The sequence below is a fragment of the Anthonomus grandis genome, chromosome 22 (genome assembly GCF_022605725.1).
Source record: "Anthonomus grandis grandis chromosome 22, icAntGran1.3, whole genome shotgun sequence".
Lineage (NCBI taxonomy): Eukaryota > Metazoa > Arthropoda > Insecta > Coleoptera > Curculionidae > Anthonomus > Anthonomus grandis.
The window spans coordinates 13,763,770-13,790,013 of record NC_065567.1 but is presented as its reverse complement, the minus strand read 5'-3'; the positions used below and the strand labels follow the sequence as shown (position 1 = coordinate 13,790,013).

Sequence of the window (26,244 nt, the reverse complement as noted above, 5' to 3'; positions counted from 1 at the left end):
TGAGAGTCAGATCAGTGAAGCTTTAATTTCAGATATTGAAGCTATTGATCTATTGAATAAAAATTTAACTTATTGTTATTCCGTAATTGCATCTACAAGCAATATAAGTAGTTTTACTTCTACCAATCAAAAAATATCGAATAATTCAAATAAAACCGTAAGTTTGGCAACGTGTTCTAATGTAATGTTACTGGATACTTCGCGAAAATCTTAATAAAGAAAACGAAATGTGAACACAATTATGAACATTTTTTGAAAAAGGATAAATCAGAAATAAGCGATATGAAAGAGATATTTCAAATCCATAAAAATTACTAAATCAAATAATGTATTTTCTCTAATAATATCATCAAATCATTTTTTAAAATTATGTCAAAACAATAAAATCATTTAATGAATTCATAATTAATTTATAATACAATTTATAAAATATAATTAGATGAAATAATAATAAATATACTAAACCTATATCCATGGCAAATTCATAAATATTTACAGTTACAAATTAAAATTCTGATTTATAATAACCGAAAATGGGAAACTCAAAATCATTATTAGTAAATCTCAAAAAAAAATCTAATTATAAACCTCAAAAAATTATTCATTTTAATATCTACAAGAACTAAACCCAGGTCTTACAAAAATGGTTTCTCAATTTTCTATTAGAGCCACTTTCCGTTTTTCTTTCTTTTATTTATTTAAAGAAATCTTAAATCAATTTGTTAATTTTATGGTCTTTAAGTAATAACTAGTTAGGATTCACCAAGAAAATGTTGATAAATTAGTCCTTTTATTTCAATAAGCAAAATTGAATTATTATGCTTGAAGGACGTAAATAGCGGTACAGTAGATAAATATCTCTCTCATGTTAAATTATGTTTTTTTGTCTTATATTAAACAACTAGATAATATCCATTTTACATCCATGCTTACATCCATTTTTTTATCAACACCAGCACAACAACAAAACAAATAAATTCTTACATATTACCTACTTGTGTCATAGATGACTAGCCAATTATGGTCTTAAAATAAACTAATAAATATAACAAAGTATATATTTTACAAAAAATGAATAAATAGTACCAGGAATGATAATTAAAAAGTATATAAAATCATAAATTATATAATTGGTGGAGGCAAGGGCAAAAAAGCAATACATTGGTTATTAAGGATGAAAAAGATCATCCTTTCAACGATCCTCTGGTGATGGCAAACATTTGCAACAAATACTTTGTGGATGTGAGTACAGAACTAAAAAAAGAAATAAAAGTGGGTTTTAGGGTTGTATCTCAGCTTGTCCAAAGGGGTCACCCTTTTAATTGCCTTTTCGACAGTGTATCACACTTGCATTTCCAACACGTAATTTTGGTAATAGCTCCGTGAGCGATAGAGAGATAGGTATATAGGGTAAGGTGGGGCAAGTTGACGAGCTTAAGATAAAAAATAAAATAAAAAATAAACTACATATAATTTTAAGGTTTTCAAAAGTATAATAGAATCATAGACCATTAACTTGATTTTTCATAAATTAAAAAACAAATCATTACTAAAAAAATTAAAATGTTCAAACTTGTTGCAATTTCGTCAACTTGCCCCAATGGTGGGGTAAAATGACGAACATATTGGGGCAAGATGACGATTACATGCAAAGGTCACCATAATAATAGACACTTCTCTCTCATGCAGGCCTCATGCCACCAATTTTCGCATACATCGCACTTTATCCAATCTTCAACTGGAGGCTCAGTCTTTTTGAAAACATTTCTTTTTGCTTTTTCTTCACACTTTCTTTTCTTAGCCTGAACTTTATCATTTTTTTCTCGTTCTTTCTCTTCAAGGTCTTCTTTATTGGAAGTAGAAGTCAATATCGACGACTTTTGCTTCTTTCTCTTCGTTTTCAGGACCGGTCGATTTATTTTAGGGAAAGGCCTAATCTCAACAAAATTAATTTGCTGATTGGGTTTCAAATTTTGAAGACCCCATGGACCTGAGACAGCCAAATCTTCATGCACCACGTGCTCCCTTTTATTCTCCTTATCATCATCATTTTGAAGTCCAACGCTAGGAATTTTTTGCAAACCGGATAAACTAGCTGATTTTGAAGATATTTTAGCTTTATTCTTTAGTTTGTTTTTTATGTTGATGAGTGGTTCATCATCACTAGACACTCTTTCTGCAGTGACATGTCTGCGCTCACTAACTGAAGCTGGTGCGAAGTCGGCGTCACTAAAAACGTCTGGATCAAAGGGTTCGATTCCACATTTAGCGAAGCTTTTAACTGCAGTTCCTAAATTTGCTGCTTTTAAATAGACTTCCAAACAGCTGTCATACGTCTTTGTCTGTAATAGTTTTACCGGGATTATCCACCACAAAACTGTCGCAGGCCTGGCTATAGAATCTTTTAAGAGGCCCAAAAAGCCCACATCCAATCGGTGAGTTGTGTGAGAAGGCAAACCGACCATAATCACTCCAAACTCTTTGCATAAATTGATTGCTTCTAAAGATGTATGGGATGAATGATTATCACCAATTAATCAAACGGGCACTTTGTTAAAAGGAGAAGTGTATTTAATAAAATGATGAAGGTATTGAACAAAAGCATCTGTATTCATCCATCCCCTCTGTTGAGCTATACCTCCGGAATTAGGAGGACATCGATGTAACAGTTCAGAACGCATTTTCACGCACGGTCACCACCAGCCACTTTTGCCACTCTCTTGCATCCAGTTGGAGATAAAATTTTTGGCTGCTTAGTTGGAACGGTGGACAAACCTGATTCGTCTGCATTATATATTCGAACAGACGTTGTGCAAGTCATCGCAATTGTGTTTTATTTTAAGTTCCCGAATCAAATCAGAAAATCTCATCACTTCAACGCGATTAAATCCTATTAAACGTCCGATGGACGTAGACTCAGGGATCCTTAAGCTGATTTTGCGCCTATTCATGAAATAAATTAACCAGTCTTTACCAGTCAGCTTTAGATTTTTGTTGAACTGATGGTGTGAAATATTGTTTTTTTCCGCAAACTCGTAGGCAAGTTTTCGGCATTGCAAAGAGGTAATACCAAATGCTCTAATGTTAAAATCATTGATATAGTTAGTTAGTTCAATTTCTTGTGCTTCTGTAAAAGTACGTTTAAATCTGCCGCCGCTTTCTGGTAACATTTCGTTTTCCCTATTCTTCTTAACACACCGCCGCAATGTTGGTTCAGGCACTTCGTAAACAACGCTTGCTCTATTAACTGCTTTATTTTAATTTTCGACGGCATAATTCGCAGCAATTAAACTATCTTCTGACCACGAACGGCGTTCTCTTTTTCTCTTATAGTTACGCACCATCTGTAAAAAAAAATACTTACTAAAGAAAAAATTCTTTGGGGCAAGATGACGAGTTCGTCCTATAGTGGTGTCAACATAAGTGACACCACTATAGGAGCAGTAGTTGTTTTTATTTTATGTAAGTTTTTGTAACAAATATTTTGCGAATATAGAAAAAAAGATGTCTGAAAGTATTAGTCCTTACTCTCACACTATACTTTCTTAATGTACAGGATGGCCAACTAAGAATGCGAGGTATTGTATCTCGGAACGTACTCATCACAGAGGCTTGCGGTAAAAAAATATTATTACTAAAACGGCCAAGGGAAAAATCTAATCTAAATTGTAGGTTAGGAATAAGGTATCGAGATGCGGTTTTCGCGAGCTGATTTAGGCATCATTAAGCTACTTTTTCATAAAAAAAATCAATCCAATGCATTTCATTTTTTTGAGAAAATTTATCATTTCTGTCTGAATGTTCAAAAAAGCCTTCTGGCGCTGAGATGTGAAACTAACAAAACTTTGTGTTTTTTTACAAAAACCTTTGAATACCCCCACTCCTTTATTTTCAGAGATACGGCAAAAACTGTTCAGATTGTCTTCTACTTTAAAGATCAAGTATTTTTTTGTTAGGTTAATATATCGAAATTCACAAAAACTTTACTTTTTTAGATTTAAAATCGCAGTTACGCCCCCCTAGCAGTCATTTTAGAAATATTTTCGAGGTTTTTCTCTTGACCGTTTTAGTAATATTTTTTACCGCAAGCCTCTGCGATGAGTACATTCCGAGATACATTTCCTCGCATTCTTAGTTGTCCACCCTGTAGTGATTTGTACGGAGAAATGGAATTTGTTATAAATTTTAAATATTAAAGTAGTACAAGTAAAACTGGAATTCTTTGACCAGTGTGTCGCTTTATAGGTCCTCCTCTACTAACTTTTATGACTTTATTAATAATTTAAATCAATGTTTACTAAGTTTTGTTCTACTAAGCGTTGTATCTATAAATTTATTGCTGGTATAGATATAGATATTAAATCCAACACTACAGATTTTATAATGGTTGTAGTTTAATTGTGTGAAAATGAGTATAGGTATGACTTTGATATTCAAACACAGGGAACTTTGATAGGTTGTCTGGGCCATATTTTTTTGGAAAATGTTGCCGATTTATCCAACGTTGTATACCAAAAAAAATACTTTATTTTTGAGAAAGCTTCATTATCTCAAAAGTTGATATTTATGTTACCTCGTTCAGTCAAGGTTGCTTGCATCTTTCAGCGACTGTGCGACTCACAGTCTTTTCAAGGGGGTTCGGGATCAGAGACATATACGGTAATTTATCTTTAAAAAAATCTTACTACGATTTCACTAGGATGCTACACGTCCTTATTACGTTCCTATTAGGTATTGGTTGGATGATCATTATCCTAATCAGTGGATTAGAAAAAAAGGTCCTATTAAATAGCTAACTAGATCCATGGACCCTCTTGATCTCTTTTTGTAGGGTCACCTAAAATCTGTTTTTTTTAAACGTAACCTGAGTCACTGCAGCAACTCCAGCATAAAATAGTTCAGTAATGTCGTGCTATACCCAAAGAAACATTATTAAATATACGTGAAGAATTTTAAAGTAGGTTTTCTAATTGTTTTTAAAATAAGGAAAATCATTTCAATTTAATTAAATCATAATACAAATTTCAGAATAGTGTTTTTATTCATTGTTTTCCTTGATAAACAGAAAAAAACTGAAATGTGGCTTTCTATCTATGTGGTATCATTGAAAAGCATTTTTTAAGAGCTTCAAGATGTTGTATTACTCGACCTTCCTTTCTTTATTTAATATTTTGGGGCCTATCTTACCCTGTCCAAGGGGTTTCAGATAAGGTTGAGATAACATGCTTGTTTTTGTTTTCCCTTTTTTTTTGTAGAGACTGTTTTCAGTGTTTCTTTATTAAATTTTTCGTTCCTAATATTTGGGCATTTCCAGTTTTTAAATTGTCTCCCACTATGTAACATTTTAATATTCCGTTGTAACAGCATTAATACATCCCCTGTATGTTGATCACGATAGCAAGCAAATATATCTAGAATAATAAAAATAGTATATCGCAAGACATTAGGTTATGTAACGTGTTAGCTGGAAATTAAAGAAAACGAAGAGGATAGGTAGTATATATTTATATATAACACAGATTCTCAGAAAGTTCTACAGTTAATAAGAAAATTAAAACCAAATACTCAGTTACGATAACATTATTGCTGAGACTTTAAAGCTTGTAACTAAATACAAAAAATCCGTTTTCATATTAAATTAATGACGTTTTTAAACAGAGGATATTTCGTTTTCATTTTAAAATTATTATAATTAAACATTCTTATAAAAAAGGCGACCCAAAAATATTCTCAAACTGAAAATTGTGAAACATAAAATTGCTAAAAAGTTTAACAATTTTCAATTTGAAGAAAGAGTTATTAAAAAAAACGAGTTGTTTTATTTATGGAAACTCATAAAGTACTGTCAACAATGAATTTGGGTTTCGAGAAAAAATGTCTACAGAGGATGCCATAGCTTACTTAACCAATGGTATATATAAGGGCTTAAATGATAATAAAGCCACATTGAGCGTTTTATTAGACTTAGCAAATGTTTCGATACCGTTAATTATACTAAAGCTATTAGTCATTCATAAGGAGGTAGGTTTTAGAGGGGTGGCACTTAATTTCTTTAAAAAATCGATTTCAAATTATTGTTAATTATGAAAATGCTAGTAAAGACTACAAGCGGATTTTAAGGTTTTGTAAAATACCGTGTTGGGGTCTATAGTTTTACATACTGATATAACTTCTTGAAACTTATTTTAAATATATTATCATTGTTAGAGGTGCAGAAAAAGGCAAAAAAATTTGGTTTTATGAGATGTCACTGACTATTACCTTCGAACTTTTAAATCTTAATGTAATACAATAAATATAGCAACCCAAATGATTTTCTCTACTCAGTTAAAAATCACTTATATGGCATGGAATAAGCATCTAGTTTTCTAAAAAAACTTTTGACAAAATATTTGAAAATTGTTTGTTGCTGGATTAATAACCTTTTATTAGGTTATTAATCCAGCGCGTACTATCGACCATGAAATTTTTCTTTATCTTATCCAATATACGATCTCTTCGATCGAAAATCGTATATTGATCAAACTTTTACTTAGCAGGTATTTACTTGTTCAGAAAGATCTTTCCAGAAGGTCAATCTTAGAGCCATTTTTATTTTCCTTATTTACTTGTTATTCAATAAATTGTCATTCTTATCAATATGCATCTGCTTGCCTCAACAGGAAAGACAGAGTATCCAAAGAGCTCAGAATTTTTGGCTTAACACGGTACAATTGTAGTTTGACGCTTTTTATGATTTAAATTTTCAAATGCTTCTTTCGGTACCTGCGTCATTGGTTCGATAACTTTTGAGTATTGATTCGCTAGAGATTGCTAGGTATAAAACACTCCGTTTTTGTTTTATTGGAGAGGTACTTATTTATTTTTAATATTTATTTAAATTGGACAATACAAAAGATTTTTCTTAAAGTAAGGATTAATAAAAATAGATTATATCCAATTTTTAAGCGCTCGTGTTGCACCTTTCATTGCTTGGGGATTGTTTTTAATAATATTTGAAGCATTTAAAATTTGGAGTCATTCTACGGTTTTTGGTGTTTCGTACACTAGAGCTTTCATCCACCCCCCAGAGGCAATAATCCAGTGGATTTAAGTCTGGTGACGTCGGTGGCCAAACTTGAGGTCCTCCTCTGCCAATTTAACGATCAGAAAAACGATTGTCTAAGAAATTACACACTCGGCGCCTAAAATGAGGCAGGGCTCCATCGTGTTGAAAATACATTCGGTGTTGAACAATTAGCGGAACATCATCCAACATGTGTATTAAATGGTCTTCCAAAAAGCGTAAATATGCTTCTCCAGTAAGACGCTCATCTAATACAAAAGGACCAAACAACTGGTCGTTCAGCAATCCACACCACACGTTAACACTGAATCGATGTTGAAAGTTTTGTTCAAACGTGGCATGAGTATTTTCATGTGACCACCGATGTTCATTGTCGTGATGTCGGGTATTAATTCCATTGCGGGTAAAATGAGCTTCATCGCTAAATAAAATGTATTTATGTAGGCCTCGATTTTGTTGGATCCATTCGCAAAATTGAACCCTTAAGCCATAATCACCCTCTTGAAGATGTTGAACCGGTTGAATATGGAAAGGCTTAAAACCGGTTTTCCTAAGTGTCTTCCAAACGTCCACATATAACCGGGTTCTCTTCGACTATATCCAGAATATTTGCTTCATTTTCTACATTTAGTCCCGCCTCTCGTTCAGAATTAATTCTTACGCTTGGAAACATTCCTGTTTGCTGAGCATTTGCAAAAACTGTCTGAAAAATTTTTCGATTAGGAATTCTTCAATTTGGAAAATGACGTCGGTATTCATCAACAGCACGTAATGCTCTACCATTACGGAAACCATACACGAATATCATGTCAGCATACTCCCTATAGGTCAATGTGTGAGTCATTACGTAATGGAAACTTTGCTCTTTTCAAATTGAAACGCATAGTAAATGGTGGAACGTACTTTCCACGGAATTTGATTTAAATAAAAATAATTTTAGCAATTTATCAAACTACTTTAACTTAGTTATTATCCTCAGGGGGAGATTGAAACAGGTCATGTCGATTTCTGATTGCAACTAAAAGCTCTCATTAGTCTGAAGTTTTCTGTCGAAAAGTTAAATGTGGAGTAAAATATACTACAATATTCTTATTTTTTAAAAAGTAAATTGTGATTTAAAATATTAAAGACTTAAAACTTATTCTAAACTAAAAATATTCACTAATGTTGTTAATTTTTTACAGGTTGGAGTCTGAGAAGTTTCAGCTTATTAACGTAAGTATACCATTTGAGTCAAACTTAAAAATATATTTTATTAATATATTTTTGAGACGAAAGTATGTATTTATATAACGAAAAAGACAAAGACGTAGTTGCTAAAAATATGAGATTTCTACAGATTCTGAATTTGTCTGAAATCTTACTGAGCTTCTTCTCTGTTTGGACTTCCCCCACCATAGAGTTCTGACACCGTTACCTGTGGAGTGAAAAGAATAAAAGTTTCTCAATAAAATCAAATATCGATAAATCCGGTAATTCTTTGGACAGTTGGCTGATTTTATTTTTATTTTAACCTGTATTTTGTTGCTTATCCAGTGGAATATACTTATATTTCACTTACACGTGTTTAATATGACATAATATAATCTACAATCTACATACTGTCTTAACGTTATCGCTTATCTTATATGTCATAAATCAAATCTTTTGAGATATTAAAAAGCTTATAAAACCACTACAAAATAAGATATTCGGAAAAGCATCCAGGTAATGCAGCATATGGAAAAATACAGATTTTGCAAAATTATATATCTACTGAAATATTGGCATAGTTAAAGCGAAGAAAACGCCTTATCAAATATTTCTTACAATACAATTTTCTAAAATAAGTAGCGATATGATAAATAGGGATAATTTTTTATTAGGTTTTTCAGATTGATTGTGATACCTAATAATAAAGATAAGTCTACTCAAAAGAAAAGATACATAATACAAACGTATAGTCTCAGATATAATTATTATTTACAGGAGATAATCTTTTGCATATAATTTATTTGGTACAACAAAAAGGCTTTGTTGCAGTGTAGGTAATGCAAATACACAAAAATAAACTATTGAACAGCATTTTGTATTGAGTCAGTATGAGTACATCTTTTAAATAAATGACGTTATTGATAATTAAATTAAAAAAATGGAATCTAATTAGGTTGCAAAGCGACTCCCAAAATTGTTTTCTATCAAAACCATTCATCATTTTAGAGCATATTTGGTCCTGAAATATTCTTGCTTAAAATTAGTGGTATATAATAAATAAATTAATCACAATTTTGTTAAAATAATTGTTATGGGAGTAAAGAGTCATTTTTTCCTTAAAAAACGTATATGTACATTAAATATATATATAACGTTTTTATCATTAAATTTGTCGTTCATTGAATTAAAGCCACAGCAACAACATGTAGCTTGCATTTAATGAAATTTGTCTATGCTTGACCTTACTAATCAGATCGAAATATTCAGTTAGTAGCTGCAGGCTGTAATTGGATTTCAGAGAAGTAATTTAATTTGAACAGCTTGGATAAAAGATAGTCATTGATGTCAATATATCATTTCGAATTTTACTTCTTTAGTAATTATATAAAAGAAATTTTTATTTTATCATATCTTAATCTGTACGTTTTCACATACTCTTCGAAAATAGAATTCGAGAATCTTCGAGAATATACTATCGTATGAAGATCAAGTTTTTTATTGGCAAAGTCTTCTAGAAAAATATCTTGAGGATTGTCCTATTATGGAACTTCTTTTATCATTTCCAATGTTGAAAGCAGACGTCATTAGTCTATAGAGTGTTCGTTGTAAAACTTTTATATATTCTCTATAAAATTGAGACTAGAGACTGAAATAACCATTTTCTATAAACATCTGGGCTAGTATTTTCCGAGAGAACATGATTGTTTACTTGTGTTGTCTGCCCATTTGAATACAGATATTTACCTCCATTTTCTAAAAAAGACTTTACCTTGATTATTGCGAAATGTAAACGTCAGCAATATTTTTTTATATATAATTATTTTTTATTTTAACTTAAATGTTTGTGGTGTTAAACGAATAGCTTTTATGATGCCTTAGGGCGAAACACGTGTAATAGTTTTTTAAAAAGTAAACATAATCTGAGACCATTGGCTTTGTGTCCCTCCAATCTCTGAATTTTTATTATTAAAAGGTCTCTTTGAGAAAATGGACTACTTTTTTTAATGTGGTCTCAACATGACAGGGCACCAGTATTTAGATCAGCGATTTCCCCAATGATGGATTGGAAGAGGAGGTCCCGTTGTCCGGCCCGCGCGTTCTTTGATTGCCGATGTAATATATATTAGCAATTTCCTTAAATATCAAAATAGATTTGAAAAAGTTGTTATATATTATTACCTCTTTAATTGAAACTCTTTCAGCAGAGAAAGGCTGAAGCGAGGTCTTCACTAAAATTAGTATAATTCTATACAATATGACATTAGGTATCCAAAATCCCATAGATAGCATCTTATTTACCTTTACACAATTTCTATAACTTCTCTGATTAATCTAAGGAAGTGAGCGTGAAAGTGGGTTTGATAAGCAGACAAAAAAATGTTATGTAAAACAAATGCTTTGCCTTAGAGTTATCATTTGCTTTATGACGAATTAAAATACCTTTTTCTCGTATTTACCATAATATATTTTTATTAAAAAAAAAAATCCTTCCAACCAATTAATATTTGTATATTAGCAACCGTCTAACAAAATAAGAGAATATTAAACAACCACATATATCATAAAAAAGTAAAAAACGATCTACATATCACCAATAAACATTTAGTACAATTGACAGCACTTATATTTTTATCACAATAAAACATGTCATAATAGGGCGACCACGTCTCACGCGAAGTCTGATTTTCCACAAAACGTAAATTATTGTTTATTCGGGTTGTTTTCTTTTTCTGCTTTTACTATTCCTTCTACGTCGAAAACTTCAGTACTAGGGAGAGAGTCTTTACGTAACTTTATATTGGTTTCTTCATTTGCAGTAAAATTTTCCTTTACTACCGATATGTTCATACGCTTTTTCTCCTTCATCCTGCCGCTCTTTGATAATGATAATCGCCTATTTAGAACTGGAAGATTTTCATCTTGTTCCTGTTCGACTCGTTGCCCTGGGCCACTTATCACTTTAACTTTTTCCTTTTTTTCTTTACTTTTACCAAAAAGGTTAGAGAAAAATGACATATTTGAAGTATTTTTTGTTTTATCAGTAACCTGCTTTTTAAGTGAGTATGAAATAAACACTGGATTGCAAAAGATTAGAAGCTACGGGGCGTACATAACGAATAGCGATAAGATAATAATATATAAACTTTAGATAAGGTTTATAATGCGTTTAATAATGGTCTAACAAATTGTGTGTTTATGCTTTGTAATGAACTAATTCAAATTTTTATTATGCAGGTGCTAGGTCTAGTACAATAGACTTTATTTTAAACAATGCTGTAATCATAAAAAATATTTGCATACATGCATTTTTTATAGTTTTCCAGGTAATTTTTAAGTCTTGTTGATAACTATAACATTCCATTTTTATAATACCATAATAACCAGTTACCGAATTTAATAAAATAATTCTGTTATTTATTTTGTAAAATATTATAGAAAAGGGTAATAATTAGTAATTGTACATATTATATGATTATGATATGAATGATATGACCTTGTGTTAAATGTAAAATAAGTAATAATGCTAAATCTTAGCTGAAAGCGGTTTATTAATTTTTCATGATAATTTAGTTGATGTACATATGTCATATAAAGTCTAGCAGTTATAACACAACCATTAATTTGGCATCTGCACATTTAAAATCTGAAATGAGGAGAGTACTATGAGAATTCTCTATGTGAAGCGAAAAATAAAAGGGAACACCGCTATTTATTTCTATCAATATCAAAGGTACATAAGGGAAATCATTTTGTGATTATCCAAAAAGAACTTTATGTACCTAAGGTTGAATACTGATTTTTTTATTAGGAAATAACTTAAATAATTACATTAGTGCTCCTTTAAGAACTTTGTTAAAAAAACTCCTAGACTGATTAAATACTTCTTCCAGTATAAGAATGAAAAATAAGTCTTTTTTTCTGTCTCTGCACACTCTGCTGCTCTTACCCAATGTGACTCTCCCAGTGACCCAAAGTTTTTGCCAAGGAACAAATAAAACTTTGATTAATTTCTTGATATTATTATAACTAACTTTTTAAACTAGGTTTGTTGTTCATGTTTTAGTCAAGTATAACTTAGAATTTCCTAAATAAAATAAATTTAATATCCATTTAAGTTGTTGTAACAAACAAACGTTGCAATATTACTTCTTAATCATTATAGGAGATACGTGGATGATATTTTTGTGGTATGGAATGGAAATGATCTAAAATTGGTGGATTTCCTCATTTCTATAAACTCTCTTCACGCAAATATCTCGTTTACCATTGAAGAAGAAAAAGATGGAAGGTTGCCTTTTCTTGATGTGTTTGTTTCAAAAAATACTAACAAACTTGAATTTGAGATTTACCGCAAACTCACTTACAACTTAATCCATCTTAATAATCAAAATAGTGACCTTTTTGAATCAATTTCATTTTTTGGTAATATTTCTTTTCAGCTTGCAAAGTTTTTCAAGTCTACAAATCTCACAATTGCTTTTAAAACTACAAACAGTTTAAAAAGGCAGCTAGTTAGAACAATAGATAAAGCAGATTTCTTTTCAAAATCAGGGGTATATTCATTATGATGTAATGACTGTATGCCATTTACATAGGGCAATCAGGGAGAAAAATTTCCACCAGATTAAAGGAACATACAATTTTGGTGAACGATATTTTCACGTTTGAACCTCACCTCATTTATAACAACCTCTGTCAAAGAATTTAAAAAGTCTTGTCCTTTTCGATTTTATATATTTTTGGTTTTTATTGTTAAGATTGTTTACTTATATTCACACCTATTAATATAGTTCGGATTGTTCCCCATGTTTGATTAAGTTACTTGGTGGCCTATGGGTTAGACGCGCGCCTATGAATCTAAAGGTTGCTGGATCGTTCCCCACTGGTGACATTTTACATTTTTACTTTTTTATTTTTTAAGCATACATTTTTATCTATCGTGGGAATTGTTAACTTAACCTAGCTTTCCTTTGTTGTTAGTTGTAATGTGATCTGTGTAGGTCTAGGTAATGAGTTTTATCATAATTTATAAGTGTTCTTTTTGTGAAAAATATCTTAATGTATTTTTTAGGCTTGATGATGCTCCGATAGGAGCGAAACACGTGTAGCTTTGAACAAATTATATGGATTTGATGAGACCGTGACTTTGTGTTCTTACCTTTGTTTTGTTCTTAATCATAATGTTGACTTTTTAATATTTTTTTTATAACTTTTTAAATTATTTATGACATGAAAAAATATTACAAATTTATTTTCAACAGAGAATTATTGACACTATTTTTTTTATCTTTGTATATTTTTTATTTGGTATTTAACTTACAATTTTTCACGTATAGATAATTTTAGAAATTTGTATATTTTACAGAAAATATTTAAAAAAAAAATAATATAATATCTGATAGATCGGCACATTCGTCAGGTGGGTTTATAGGTCCTAAAGAATAGCAAGAGGAGGTATGTAATGAAATTGCATCCCAAAATTTTAATTTTTGTTAACTTACATAATTTCTAATGAAACGCTAGAATCCAATAATGAAAGATGCAAAATATCTTTTAATTTGATTTGATTAACTGGCCCATTATAAATTATATAAAAAATAATAATGCAATTATTTATTACACTCATTGTATATCTTCTACCTTTACAAAGTCATTATTTTTTAGGGCCTTGAAGAAAAATGCAGCTCTGCATTAATCAATTTATTAATAAAATCATTTTAATATATTAAAAAGTCTGGTTAGTTAAATGGAAATCAACTTTTAAATATCCTGACCAAAAGACCATGAAATACTAAAAAATTTAATATCATTCAGCAACCACATGAGCAAAAATCATTCAAGAGGAAGTTAAGGAAAACTTAGTACATAAATGACTGACGGGCTTAATTATATTTATTAAAGATAGAGGTAAATGAAAACAAAATTTAAAAAATGGTCAAAGGCGCGGGAAATTTTATCGATTATAAAAATTTTTGAAATAAAATAAACTAAATTTCTGAGAATATAAAAGAAATTAAAATTGAATTTTTAAAATGGCAAAAATAAAAAACATTAATATCGCGATTTCGAGAAAATATGAAAAGTGTACTTTTGTTAAGTGGAATCTCTTGTATATTTATATTTTCTATATATATTTTTCCAGAAACTATTTTTAAAGAAAATATTTTTCTTAATAAAAAAGTTCATTTATACTTATACTAACCTAAAAATAACAAAGTTATAACTATATTAATCATTTTGCCAAATTGAGGCATGATAAATTTTCACTTTTTGAGAGGAAAACAATAATCATTTTTTAAAGAATAAAATGACAGTAGCCATAGAGATTTAATAAAATAACTGAATACTGACGTTAGCAAAGTTTATGATTTTTGTAAAATCTAAATTAGTAAAATGCCTATTACGCATGTAGTAGAGTACCACTAGAGATTCCAGACTCGTAACTTGTCAAACCGAAGACACTTTTTGAGAAGGAAAACGTGTTTAAAAAACTAGAAGAAAGAAGCAATTTGTAGTAAACGAGGATGTTGAAATTTCTATTTTGGTATATTTTGAAGTCGAATGGAAAACTAAACTAGAGATTTAGCAAGAGCTTATGGTGTGAGCTTAGTAACAATATGGAAGGTCTTAAACAAACACAAAATTGTTGCTTAAGTATCGACAGTATATCAGTACAAACATTGTTGAATGGCGATAACGAAAGAAGACTTCCTTTTTGCAACTAGTTACGTACGTAATGCATATGGAGCAAATGATAATATTTTAAGCTGTATAATTTGGAGCCAGTTTGGAAACAAATATTTTAAACAAAAATATGTTTACCGTAAAAATGAACACTATTGGTCCCAAGAAAATCTTTGTCTTACTGATACCAGAAACCCTCAAAATCAATTTAGTATAAACGTTTGGTGCGGATAGGAAGCCAAAAAACCTGTGTGATGGCACTTTGACTTGAAGCAGATATCTTGACCTCATAACATCTGGAGCGCTGGAAAAAGATTATCTCTCTATTGTTGATTTAGAGAGATGGTAACAAATTTATTTCCAACAGGATGAAGCACCTTACCATCAACTAAATGATGTAAGAATACTACTTAACAGACTGTTGATAAATATATAATGATAAATGGATGCCGACAAGTGACCCGTTTCGTTGGCCAGCTAGGTCATAGGACCTAACCCCTTTCGACATGTTTTAGGTTACGTAAAGAATGAAGTATATAAAAAACACAGAACCGTTGATGACCTTCAAACACATAGTAGGCAAATAATTGGCTCAATAGATGGAAGATAAATGTTAAAAGCTACAAAACGCGTGCTCATTAATTTATTAAATAAGATGACGATGTTTTTGGTTATTTATTGTAAATTAAGTAAGTTTCTTAATTTTATTTTTATATTCCAAAGCCAATTTGTCTAAATCTGGAAAAATTATGAATATCGCTATAACTTTTATTTATTTTATAGTTATTTTGCTCAGTGAAAGATGGCCGACGTGAGTAGTCGTTGTAAACGTCGTCGTGGGTTTTTATTAAACTCTAGTTCAGTTGAGTGTAGTTTGTGTAATTGTTGATCTCATGGGGCTGTACCGGTCTTTCCGTTTCCAGTTTTAATAAAGTTATAATTAGTATTAATAAAGTTGTCGCACAAGCTAGGAAGACTGGTTCACCCCATTGGTGTTGTCAAAAATGGGCCTTCTTTGAAAAATTCGTCTTTTTCTATCGAAAAATTCTTTTCGTTACAAAGCTAACTTTTTTGCCGCACATTTTGGATATTATTAACAGGAGTATGCGTAGTCTTGGTTTTATCACTAGAAATAGTGTACATCTTTCAGCTTACTGTTTCAAATTACTTTATTACTCTTTGGTACGTTCCTTGATTGCGTATGCGTCTGTAATTTGGTCCCCTTATTATGATTCTCATATTAAACACCTTGAGGCTGTACAAAGAAGATTTTTAAGATCCCTTGCTAATAGAGCTGAAGTTAATATTTTTCGTAATAATTATATCGACTTTGAGATACCTTGGCGTTTCATTTTAAATTATACAGTCCACTAAAGTACAGAACCAGTACGTTCCATTTACGTTACGGCAAATACCGATTCTTCACAATTGAAGCCGACAGGCGGGTATTAAACGAAGAAATATTTAACAAATAGTGCTGAGTCGGAGAAATTCTGTACTTATTTATGTATATACATTGGGTGACAATTTGAAAACTTGAAATGGCCATATATTAAAAAAAAAAGAAGAATAAATGAAAACACATTTTTGAATTTTTGCTATGCTTTTTTTCAGAAAAAAGTCGTTGTTTATAACTATTCGCATGTTATTATCACAGAATTTGCTTTATAAGTAACTTGTACTATTATATTATTATTATTTTAAGAACAGGTGACTTTCGGTTCAGTTTAAACGAAAAGCAGCATTTCTTATCTTTAACAATAGTGTACAGCTGAACGAGTATACATTATTTTCATGTATCGTTTCCAGGATAAATGTTTTTAAGGGCAGCTAAACGTTTAACAAAAGGCATTCAGGTCAAAATGTAAGCCCGGATTATCAACTCACCAACTTCTAGCTAAATTTGAAGAAACTGGTTCGGTCACGAATAAAAAGAAAAATCAACCGACGAAACAGCGCATATTGAAATTTTCGGTCAGTTTGCAATGAATTTAACTTTATCAACTTGTCAAGCAGCTGTAGCAACTGGATTATCTCGTGAATCAATAAGAAGGGTACTTAAATTTCATAAGTTTTATTGCTATAAACTGCAAATACTGCAAGAACTTGTTAACGACGACCCTTATAGAAGAGTCCAGTTTTATAGAATAATTATACATAGAATTAGGGAAGAACCTCGACTAGCTAAAAATATTTGCTTTACTGATGAGTTTACAAGCAAAACAGTCGTTACTGGAATGACGAGAACCCACAAGTATTTAAAGAAGGGCATATCCAGTACCCCCAGAATATTAATGTTTGGGCTGGTATATTGGGAGATGATATTATCGGCACAATATTTATACCAGGAAATTTACATGACGATATTTATGCTGAAATGCTACATAGGTCTATCGAACCAATAATAGTGCAGGATTAGACAATCAAAGGAACATATACGGAAATTTATCGTTACAAGATCGCTTACTATATTTACAAAAGGATGAGGACCTCTTCATTATGTAGTTCTCGTAGGGCAATGGTTGGATGATTATAGTCCTAACCAGAGGATTTGAAGAGGAGGTCCTACTGCTCTCGAATTAGGTTTAAGAAAGACATCTCTTAACTTCTTTTTAATAGCTTTTAGTAATATTTTCAAATAAATATAGTATCTATTATAATAAAGTAAATTCAAAGGTTTTAGAATGTTTATTCTTTTTAAAACTCTTAATTTTTCTGAAGCCACTTTTGCTCATATGTAATTATTTATCAACTTCCCCAAATAATAATCGCCATATGTTTTCTACTTACGCTTAAGCTAGAGCCGCACGACGTCCCATAGCTCGTGCGAAACTGGCTGCACTCAAGGCAAAAAGAGCCAGCTTGGTGCCCCAATGGATTACACAAACCTGCACTAATTACACCAATGGCTTGTAAATTTTGCCCTGTTTCCGCACACTAAATTTTTTCCACAATAGATTTCGCTATAAATTTTTATGTAACGTAAAACACAACCTCAACTAACAACAGCCAATTTTTGAATTTTTCCCTCAAGGCTAAATCTAAAAACCATTGCAGTTTTGTACCTAAACCGAACCAGTGTCGGTGCCGCCCTATTGCCACAATTTTTTTCCAATGGATTTCATTATTAGATTATTAGCAACGTGGAATGCAAATTTAAAAAATGCTATATTAAAGTAAAGCTCTCTTCGTGACAAATCCTTCGTGAATAACTTTTTTGTGTCCCACTTTTGATAAAAGACGAAACGTCGTATTAAAAATCTAAAAACACCATCATATAGGACAAAAAAAGTGACAATACAAAAGCGCAAAATATTTTTAATCAAATAAGAACTAAATTCATAAAAAAATTAAATCGATTTTTCGAAATTTTGTATTTTTTCGAATATCTTCGGAACCGCTCGGAATTTTTAATTTTTTTAAACAGTATATTGCTAAGCTCAAAAAGTTTCAACTTTGTCCTAATTTAACCATCTTCGTATCTCTTATAGATTCCGAGATCCCCATGTTGAGGGTCGAATTTGAGACACCCTGTATATGTAAAAATATTATTATATTGTTATCTTGTAGATTTTTGGAAATCCTACAAAGACATTTTTATTTTTTCTGTTATGACGCACCCTTGTAGGACAAACTTGTCGACTTTTAAAAACGCAAGTTGCTGAGCACTTTCTTCTATTTCAGTTATCTTTTCTTAATCTTTTATTTAAGAGTTACTTTCTTTTATTGTGGCTTTATACGAGTATTTTATTACATTTAATACAATTCTATTATTTTTTCCTTTACGTGTATTTTTTCTGGATGGTTCAAGTTATGTTAACAATGTTATTATCTACATATTACTCAAACGAACAAAAAAATTAATACTGTAAGTGATGTGATCAACAATTACTGCCTGGTTCATTGTTACTGAAATTCATTGTGGCGACATCTAGGGTCAACATTTTATTATCGTCATATCTGCCTGACTAAGGATTTTAATTAAATCTACATTTACATATATTTAGTATTATGAATTGTCTACTGATTAATAATAATCTATAAGAATACATATTAAGTTTTATCATTTCAATGTGGGATCATTGGATGTTGACGGTGGAAAATTTGATATTGTTTTAGACTGGGCTTAGTGAGGAAATTGAAACTGATGCTCTGGATATTAACGGTTATAGACTTGTTAGAATGAACGGAGTTATGTTAAAAGACATTGAATTCGAGAAGTAGTTTAAGAAAACTGGAACAAATATGGATAAGTCTTAAAATTCATGTTAAAATTAAATGCTTAGGTTTTATTAGTCGAATTGGAGAGTTCTATACTTGAATTGCTTCCCTAATTTGATTGTATGATATTTAGTTAAAATTCTAACGTTGATTGCCTTTCTCAAATTTATGCATTTGGAATACTTTTTACAGAAGTTTAAGTTACATTAAATGGTTAACGCCTACAAAAATAGTAGTTACTTTTTTACTTACTCAGTTATTTTTTTAATGGAATATGTTACGAATTTTAAGATTTTCTCCTTGGATAATTTTAAACCCTTATTTTGTTAGAAATTAAAATATCAGCATTCAACTTTATAAATAGTCTATTTTGCCAAAATATATTATAAAGACAGCTAACTTTCTATGTGCACTTTGTTAATGATATTTGCAATATTGATTGGAATACATTCTATTTTAATAAGAATGTTGATTATACGGTTCAGTGTTTTACAGATAGAGTTTCTTACACCTTCACTAACATAAACTTCATAATGAATCTTAAAGCTAAGGCGCTTTTTAAATACAATAAAAATAAGATAAATATTAGTTGGGAGGTTTAAAAGCAGCTAAGAAATTTAGTAACAATATTAAAAACAAAAATTATCGAAAAAATTAAAAATTTTTTAGATTATCAGTTTAAAATTCATATTAAGTAGAAACCAATTAATGATCCTAGTAAGGTAGGAGATCGTGATAATTTTAATAACTATTTTGTAGGCACGTTACCTTATTCCCAACAATCCCAACCTGTCTTAAATTATCCACTTACGAAGAATTATAAAAATCTTTACAGAATTTTGGATTCGTAGGTAGCCGTCAAAAACTTTAAATAATGCTCCTGGTTTTAGCCGTAAATATGCAGGTTTACTGGTAATTCGATAGATTTCTTTGGAGATATGATCGAGAAGGGCGTTAGAAGTAAATGGAACCCTACTATGCATTATGCACAAATTGATAGTTTTTAAGATATTTAAATTTTTCTGTTTTTCTCCAAAAGGTAGACTTTAATGGTTTCAAAGTCAGTTTCTAGAAAATCTGCCGTACATATTTTTTTACTTTTAAGCAAAATACATGCCCAACGTTTTGGTGTTACGTTTGCAACGATAAAAATTTGGAAATAGTTATAACCATAAGAAAATTGTAAATGCAAAGTGAAAGTTTTTTAATTTTAAAATAAAAGATTACAGTTCCTAGTAATTATTTTTCGAAAAATATTTGGGCTACACTTGTCAAAATGTTCTTAAAACTTCCTTATTACCTAAGCTAGCATTTGTAAGCTGTGAAAAACACAATTTTTCAAATTTATTATAAATAGTAAAAAAGTAATTTAACATTTCACAAATCTTGTTCAAAATGAGAGCCTCTATTCCCTTCTCTTCTTCTCTCCTCATTTCCGACTATGTTGTTCTCGTTGTTATTTTCTTTTGTATATCCTGGGCAGCGTTGGTTGTTCTTTGGATAAGATCCTTCCGGGTATTTACTGAGATTGCATAAACCAGTTCTTTCATTTCATCCTATATGCTATAATCAAGGGGGGTGAAGTCAGTGAGCTTCGTGCTGGCCAAAGTATTGGACCTGACCAGCCAATCCAACGAAACGTTCATCCAAGAACTGACAGCTGATAATAATCTGCACACAGCCGTCATGTTGAAATATCATTCGTCCTCGAACGGCGAGAAGAATATCGTGAAGAAGCTCTTGTAGGACATGCCTTAAAAAATTTTCATTTCTTCTGTGAGCTTTTAACGGTATACAATATTATAAATAATATTGTTTAATATTTATATTTTAATTGACACTTAGCTAAAGTAAATTTTTATTTTTGCAGAATACTATATTACCTGAAGCAGTAAACTTCTGGGAAAAAGCATTATTTGTTCGCAGGGCTGACAACGTTATACGACTAACAAGGTAAAATATAAATTTCTTATATTTATTTAACTACGAACTTAATAAATAAACCTTGACTGCTAATGCATATGGCCGCCATTTTATAGTGGTTGTCTCCTTTTAATGTTGGTCACTCTGAACATTTTCAGTGTTGCGAATAAAAAATATATTAGATAAAGGTAATGAAGTTGACGACGCTGATATTTGACGTGTGATCTGTCACGAATTAAATTAATTTTTTTCATTGACATTGGGATTCTAAAATCACGACCCGACACGATCATTGGATATGACAGTGATCACCGATACGAAATAACATTTTCAATTGTGAGTATAGCGGATTGCCTAGTTTTTGGCGATTTATAAACGACACGCTTGGGTATCGTCTGCATCAGGTGATATATCTTCCTCCTTATCAATTACGTGGATAATGTATCAGCAGCATCTTTACTTAAACGTATTTGGATCATTGTTTGTTTCTCAATACCGAATTATTGGGAATTGTCTGTATTGTTTATCATTGAATAATATATAGAGTTGTCTATTTTTACTATATAAACCATTGCTAATTACAAACCCTCATAAAATTATCTATATATTGATTTTTATAGATGGTTGTGCCTACTAATGTGGAAATGCTGTACATAGAAAGAAAGTAAAAGTCTAAATGTAAATTTGTTTGTTATATATGAATTTGTCAACATTTATTTTTTGCAGACGATTTATGCTACAATTTATTCTTAATAAGCATAATAAAATACAAACCAAGTCCTAATCCTCAAATCTAAAATGTACATAATAATAAATAAAACGAAACATAAAATAGATACAAAAAAAAATAACAAAACAAATGAAAATGATTAATAGATTATTTATTTTTATTTTAGGTTGTTTTTGTTTATCATTAGACAAGACAATTGACGTTTCCATCGATGACAAGTGGAATATAACAAATATAGGGAATATTAGAGAAAATAAGAAATACATCCCAGCAAAACTAAATCAAATCGAATAAAACGAGTTTAGCCGACGATTGAAATTTAGAATCACCCTTCGCATTCGGTGGCGTGACCGTATCGAGATTGAGTCGTGATTTTAGAATCCCTGTGCATTTTGTAAATTAAAACATAAAATGTTAAAATTGTTGAAATGGGTATAATAAAAACCAATTGATAGGGTTTCAATAACCTTTGTTTTTAACTAAATTTATTAAGTAAACACAAGCAAAAATTTAAAGGAAGATCATCATTTTCATGGTATTAGGACTTATAAGATTCAAGTTTATGAGAATAATAAAACACATCTTTTAAAGTGCATGCATCTATCCCAAGTTAATTGAAACTTTGTCTCATTTTAGGTGCGGATTACTTGCTTTCATAAATTTCAACAAAATTCTTAAACAAGTACAAGAAAAACTAACTAAATGTAACTTTCTATTTTGTTTTTGTAAATGTAATAATGTAAACATAACCTCTCAAAAACTTTAATTATTTTGTTTCCCTACAATTGGCACAACTGAAATTTATCAGAGTGACCAACATCGAAAGGACCCAATCATGCAAAATGGCGGCCACCTAGTAGTGGTCATTTACTGTTTATTGAACATTGTATTTTGTTGACATGTTATCGTTTCGTATTAAAATTACATTTATTTCTTCTAAATTTTGAAATCTATTAAGATTTTCGCAATCACTAATTTACATAAATTGTTCTTTTATATTCAAAAATCAATACGAATATTTGTTATATATCAAACCATATAATTGTCACATTGTCATTTAAAAAATAATAACATTTTTAATCAAAATGATATTGATGTTTGAAATCTTTCATAAATTGACTGTTATTTTAACTGAATAGATTACGGATAATCAGTAGATTAGTTCATTCTCGCACTTCCGTTTGATTTTGCACTATATTGCTGATATATGCGAATTTTTAAGTAACGGGGTACTCTAAACTGATCTTCGTATTTTTTTTATTTTTTTAAAAACTTTTATTATTTTTGTGAAACAGGCGAGTAAAAATTTTAAAACTTGTTACTGCATATTTATGATAAAATATTTTTATATGGTTTTAAAAAGTGATGTAAAAAAGGATTAATGAGACGTTATTATGACTTGTTTATTTATCACGCTTTATTATTACACACTATATTTGAAATCTTTTAAGCCGTTTGTGCAATAAATATTTAAGTATAAAATCTAAACGATCGGAGTATTATTAAAAATATAATTTTGCGCATTTAAGTTGGAGAATACTGCGAGTAGGGGATTAAAATATTTTGCATTTGAAACCAAACATCAGGTTATATGTAATATCTCTTTAGCCATTGTTAACTAACGTAAATATACATAATTGAACAACGATAATTATAAAACTAGTGAAATTTCTCGTTAGAAAATCGAAAATAGAGTTAAAAGTAGAAACTATCTGGTCAGTCGAGATTTTTCCGCATACTTGGAATTAATTGTTTTTCGCTAATATGGGCCTGACTAATTAGCCGCGGTATATTTTACTCTCAGTTTTTCTAGGGTACAGGTGTTCTGATTTAATTGAATATACTGATATATAAGAGAGCTTAACTGGTATTCTCAAGAAGGCATACATTATATAGAATAATGGTATTGTCAAACTATTGCAAAAACTTCTAAATACCCTTTTCGGCTGGCAAGAAGGTAGGTACAGATAACGAGGTAATGGGACATAGAACAACAGTAGACTCCTTACGTCAAAATAATGTGATTGAGGTCAACTTGCCTTATACCAACTTTAATAGTAACTGAAATACAGGGTGTCAAAGTAATATTTGATTTATCGTTTTTTTTTCTTATAGGTCCTGAACCAAATAAGATACTGACAAACGAGTCTTTAAAAAAAAATCATATACAATTTTCGTGTTTTCAGTAGAGGGTGCTCGTTGCATTAGTTTTTATTTTTTTAAATCCCCTAAGATTATTGATATTTATGTAAAATTAGAATAGTTACTAAATAAAAAAATATATTACAACTTTTTTATTAATTCTTATATCATAACCAAAGTAAATGATATTTATTTATTTTTAAACAAATATACCAAAAACAATAATAAACAAAGAAACATACAAATAACGCTACTATAGCAACTGATCAAAATGCCCTCCATTAACTTCAATGCATTTTGAAATACGCTTAAATGACCGCCGTATTTTAAAAAGAAGATCCTTATTATTTTTCAACATATTTACAATTTTTACATTTAGTTCATTTAGATTATTTATAGAACTATCATAAACAACTGATTTCAAATATCACCAAATACAGAAGTCCATGGGGTTTAAGTCTGTACTACGCGCAGGCCAAAGCAAAGGTCCTCCACGGCCAATCCAACGTTCGGGATATTGTTCATCAAGGTAATTGCGTACCTGTCGAGAAAAATGCGCTGGTGCCCCATCTTGCATTAAATACATGTTCTGCGTAACATTTAATGGTATATCTTCTAAAGGACCTCCAAGTGTCCGTTCAAATTAGGTGGTAGTTCATGGGGGCCTATTATATGGTTTCCAATAATACCACACCAAATGTTAACTTTAAATTCATGCTGGAAATAACGACTGATAACTGAATGTGAGTTTTCAGTATCCCACATATGAGCCTTTCTAAAGTTAAATAGAAAGAAAGAAAGAAAGAAAGAAAATGTGCTATATTACGTAAGAATAATCTTGTGTACAAGCATCCTACAAGCTAAAAAAACAAAACAAAAATACAATTTAAAAAATTGACACAACAATGAACGAATTTAAACACAAGAAGACAAAACTTTTTGAACATATTTGAATTAAAGATAACTAAATAAAACAATCAATTACTAAATAAAGGTAAACTTGTTGACAAAACTAGAGAAAAAAAACTTTCCAACATGTCCAAGGTTAAAACCTATCATTAAAAAAGTCATCCAGGTTATAATATGCCTTAGCCAATAAAAGCGACTTTAATTCTCTTTTAAATTTCTTAACATCCGATATATGTCTAACACATAGAGGAACATGATTGTAAATTTTTTACTTATGTAAATTAATGAGTTTTTGGAAAGGGAAGGCGTAGGAATAGGTAGGGGAACATCATTTACACGACGAGTCAAATGGCCAATGTCAGAGGGTAGTTTGGGAATTTTGTGAATAAGAGCAGCTGTTTCTAAGATAAAGAGTGAAAAAAGAGTTAGGATTTTTTCAGAAATGAAGAGGGGTTTGCAAGAATCGCTTAACTTAGCAGAACACAGGTATTTAACTGCTTTTTTTTGAATAACGGATACAATAGAGAAAGATACAATACGCAGCATCTAGTAAATAAAACTCTGTTAATAGGCGTTGGATGTGTGTTTTGCATATTTTTAAACTGACGACTAAAACTTCTTTTACCTGTTCCTGGGAAATATTTTTTGGGCGGCCCAAAACAGGCATTTTTGGCCGAAATTATCCAGTTTCTCCTAGTCGGCTATAAATTCTTTGGAATAATTTATGGTTTGGTTGTTGTCTATCTGGAAATATTTCCTGATACCTGCGTCTTGCATGCCGTCCATTAAAATTTACTTGTGCGTAAACACAAAGGATATCACGCATCTCCAAATTGGTAAACAAATTATGCCTAGGCATTACTTACTATGATTAAACTTAAAAGAAAGACTTTTACTCGTTTTAAAAGTTTTATATGACATTCAAAAAGTTTGACATAAATAATACAAACACTTGTCTCCAACGCCAACTGCCAAATATGCGATTTAAATAAAGTAGTAAATAAATATTATTTTAAATATTTTTTTGAAAAATGGTGATTATGTCGAAAATGGTTGCTCCTAGCGATATACATTTTTTATGTTAAAATTTAAAAAAAAAAAATTTATTTTGATACTTTTTAAACTGATATACGGGGCTGAAAAAAAGTTAGGGGTTCTAAAAGTAAAAACTAACGCTATGAGAGCCCTCTACCGAAAACACGAAAACTGTATACAAAATTTTATTTTTCTTTTTAAAAGATTCGTATGTTTTAAATTTCATATCAGTATGTCAATTGGTTCAGGACCTATGAGAAAAAAACGATAAATCAAATAATACTTTGACACCCTGTATTTCAGTTACTATTAAAGTTAGGATAAGGCAAGTTGACCTGTA

At 30.4% G+C, this 26,244-nt stretch overlaps 1 protein-coding gene across 1 annotated transcript in view; it reads left to right on the top strand.

Moving 5' to 3' along the window:
• LOC126749070 (leishmanolysin-like peptidase) overlaps positions 1 to 26,244 on the top strand; it is a 105,656-nt gene that overhangs the window by 53,915 nt on the left and 25,497 nt on the right. Inside the window, exons 3-4 of the mRNA XM_050458688.1 lie at positions 8,251 to 8,281; positions 21,036 to 21,118. Coding sequence (XP_050314645.1) covers positions 8,251 to 8,281; positions 21,036 to 21,118 — 114 coding nt within the window. The remainder of the gene's footprint in view (positions 1 to 8,250; positions 8,282 to 21,035; positions 21,119 to 26,244) is intronic.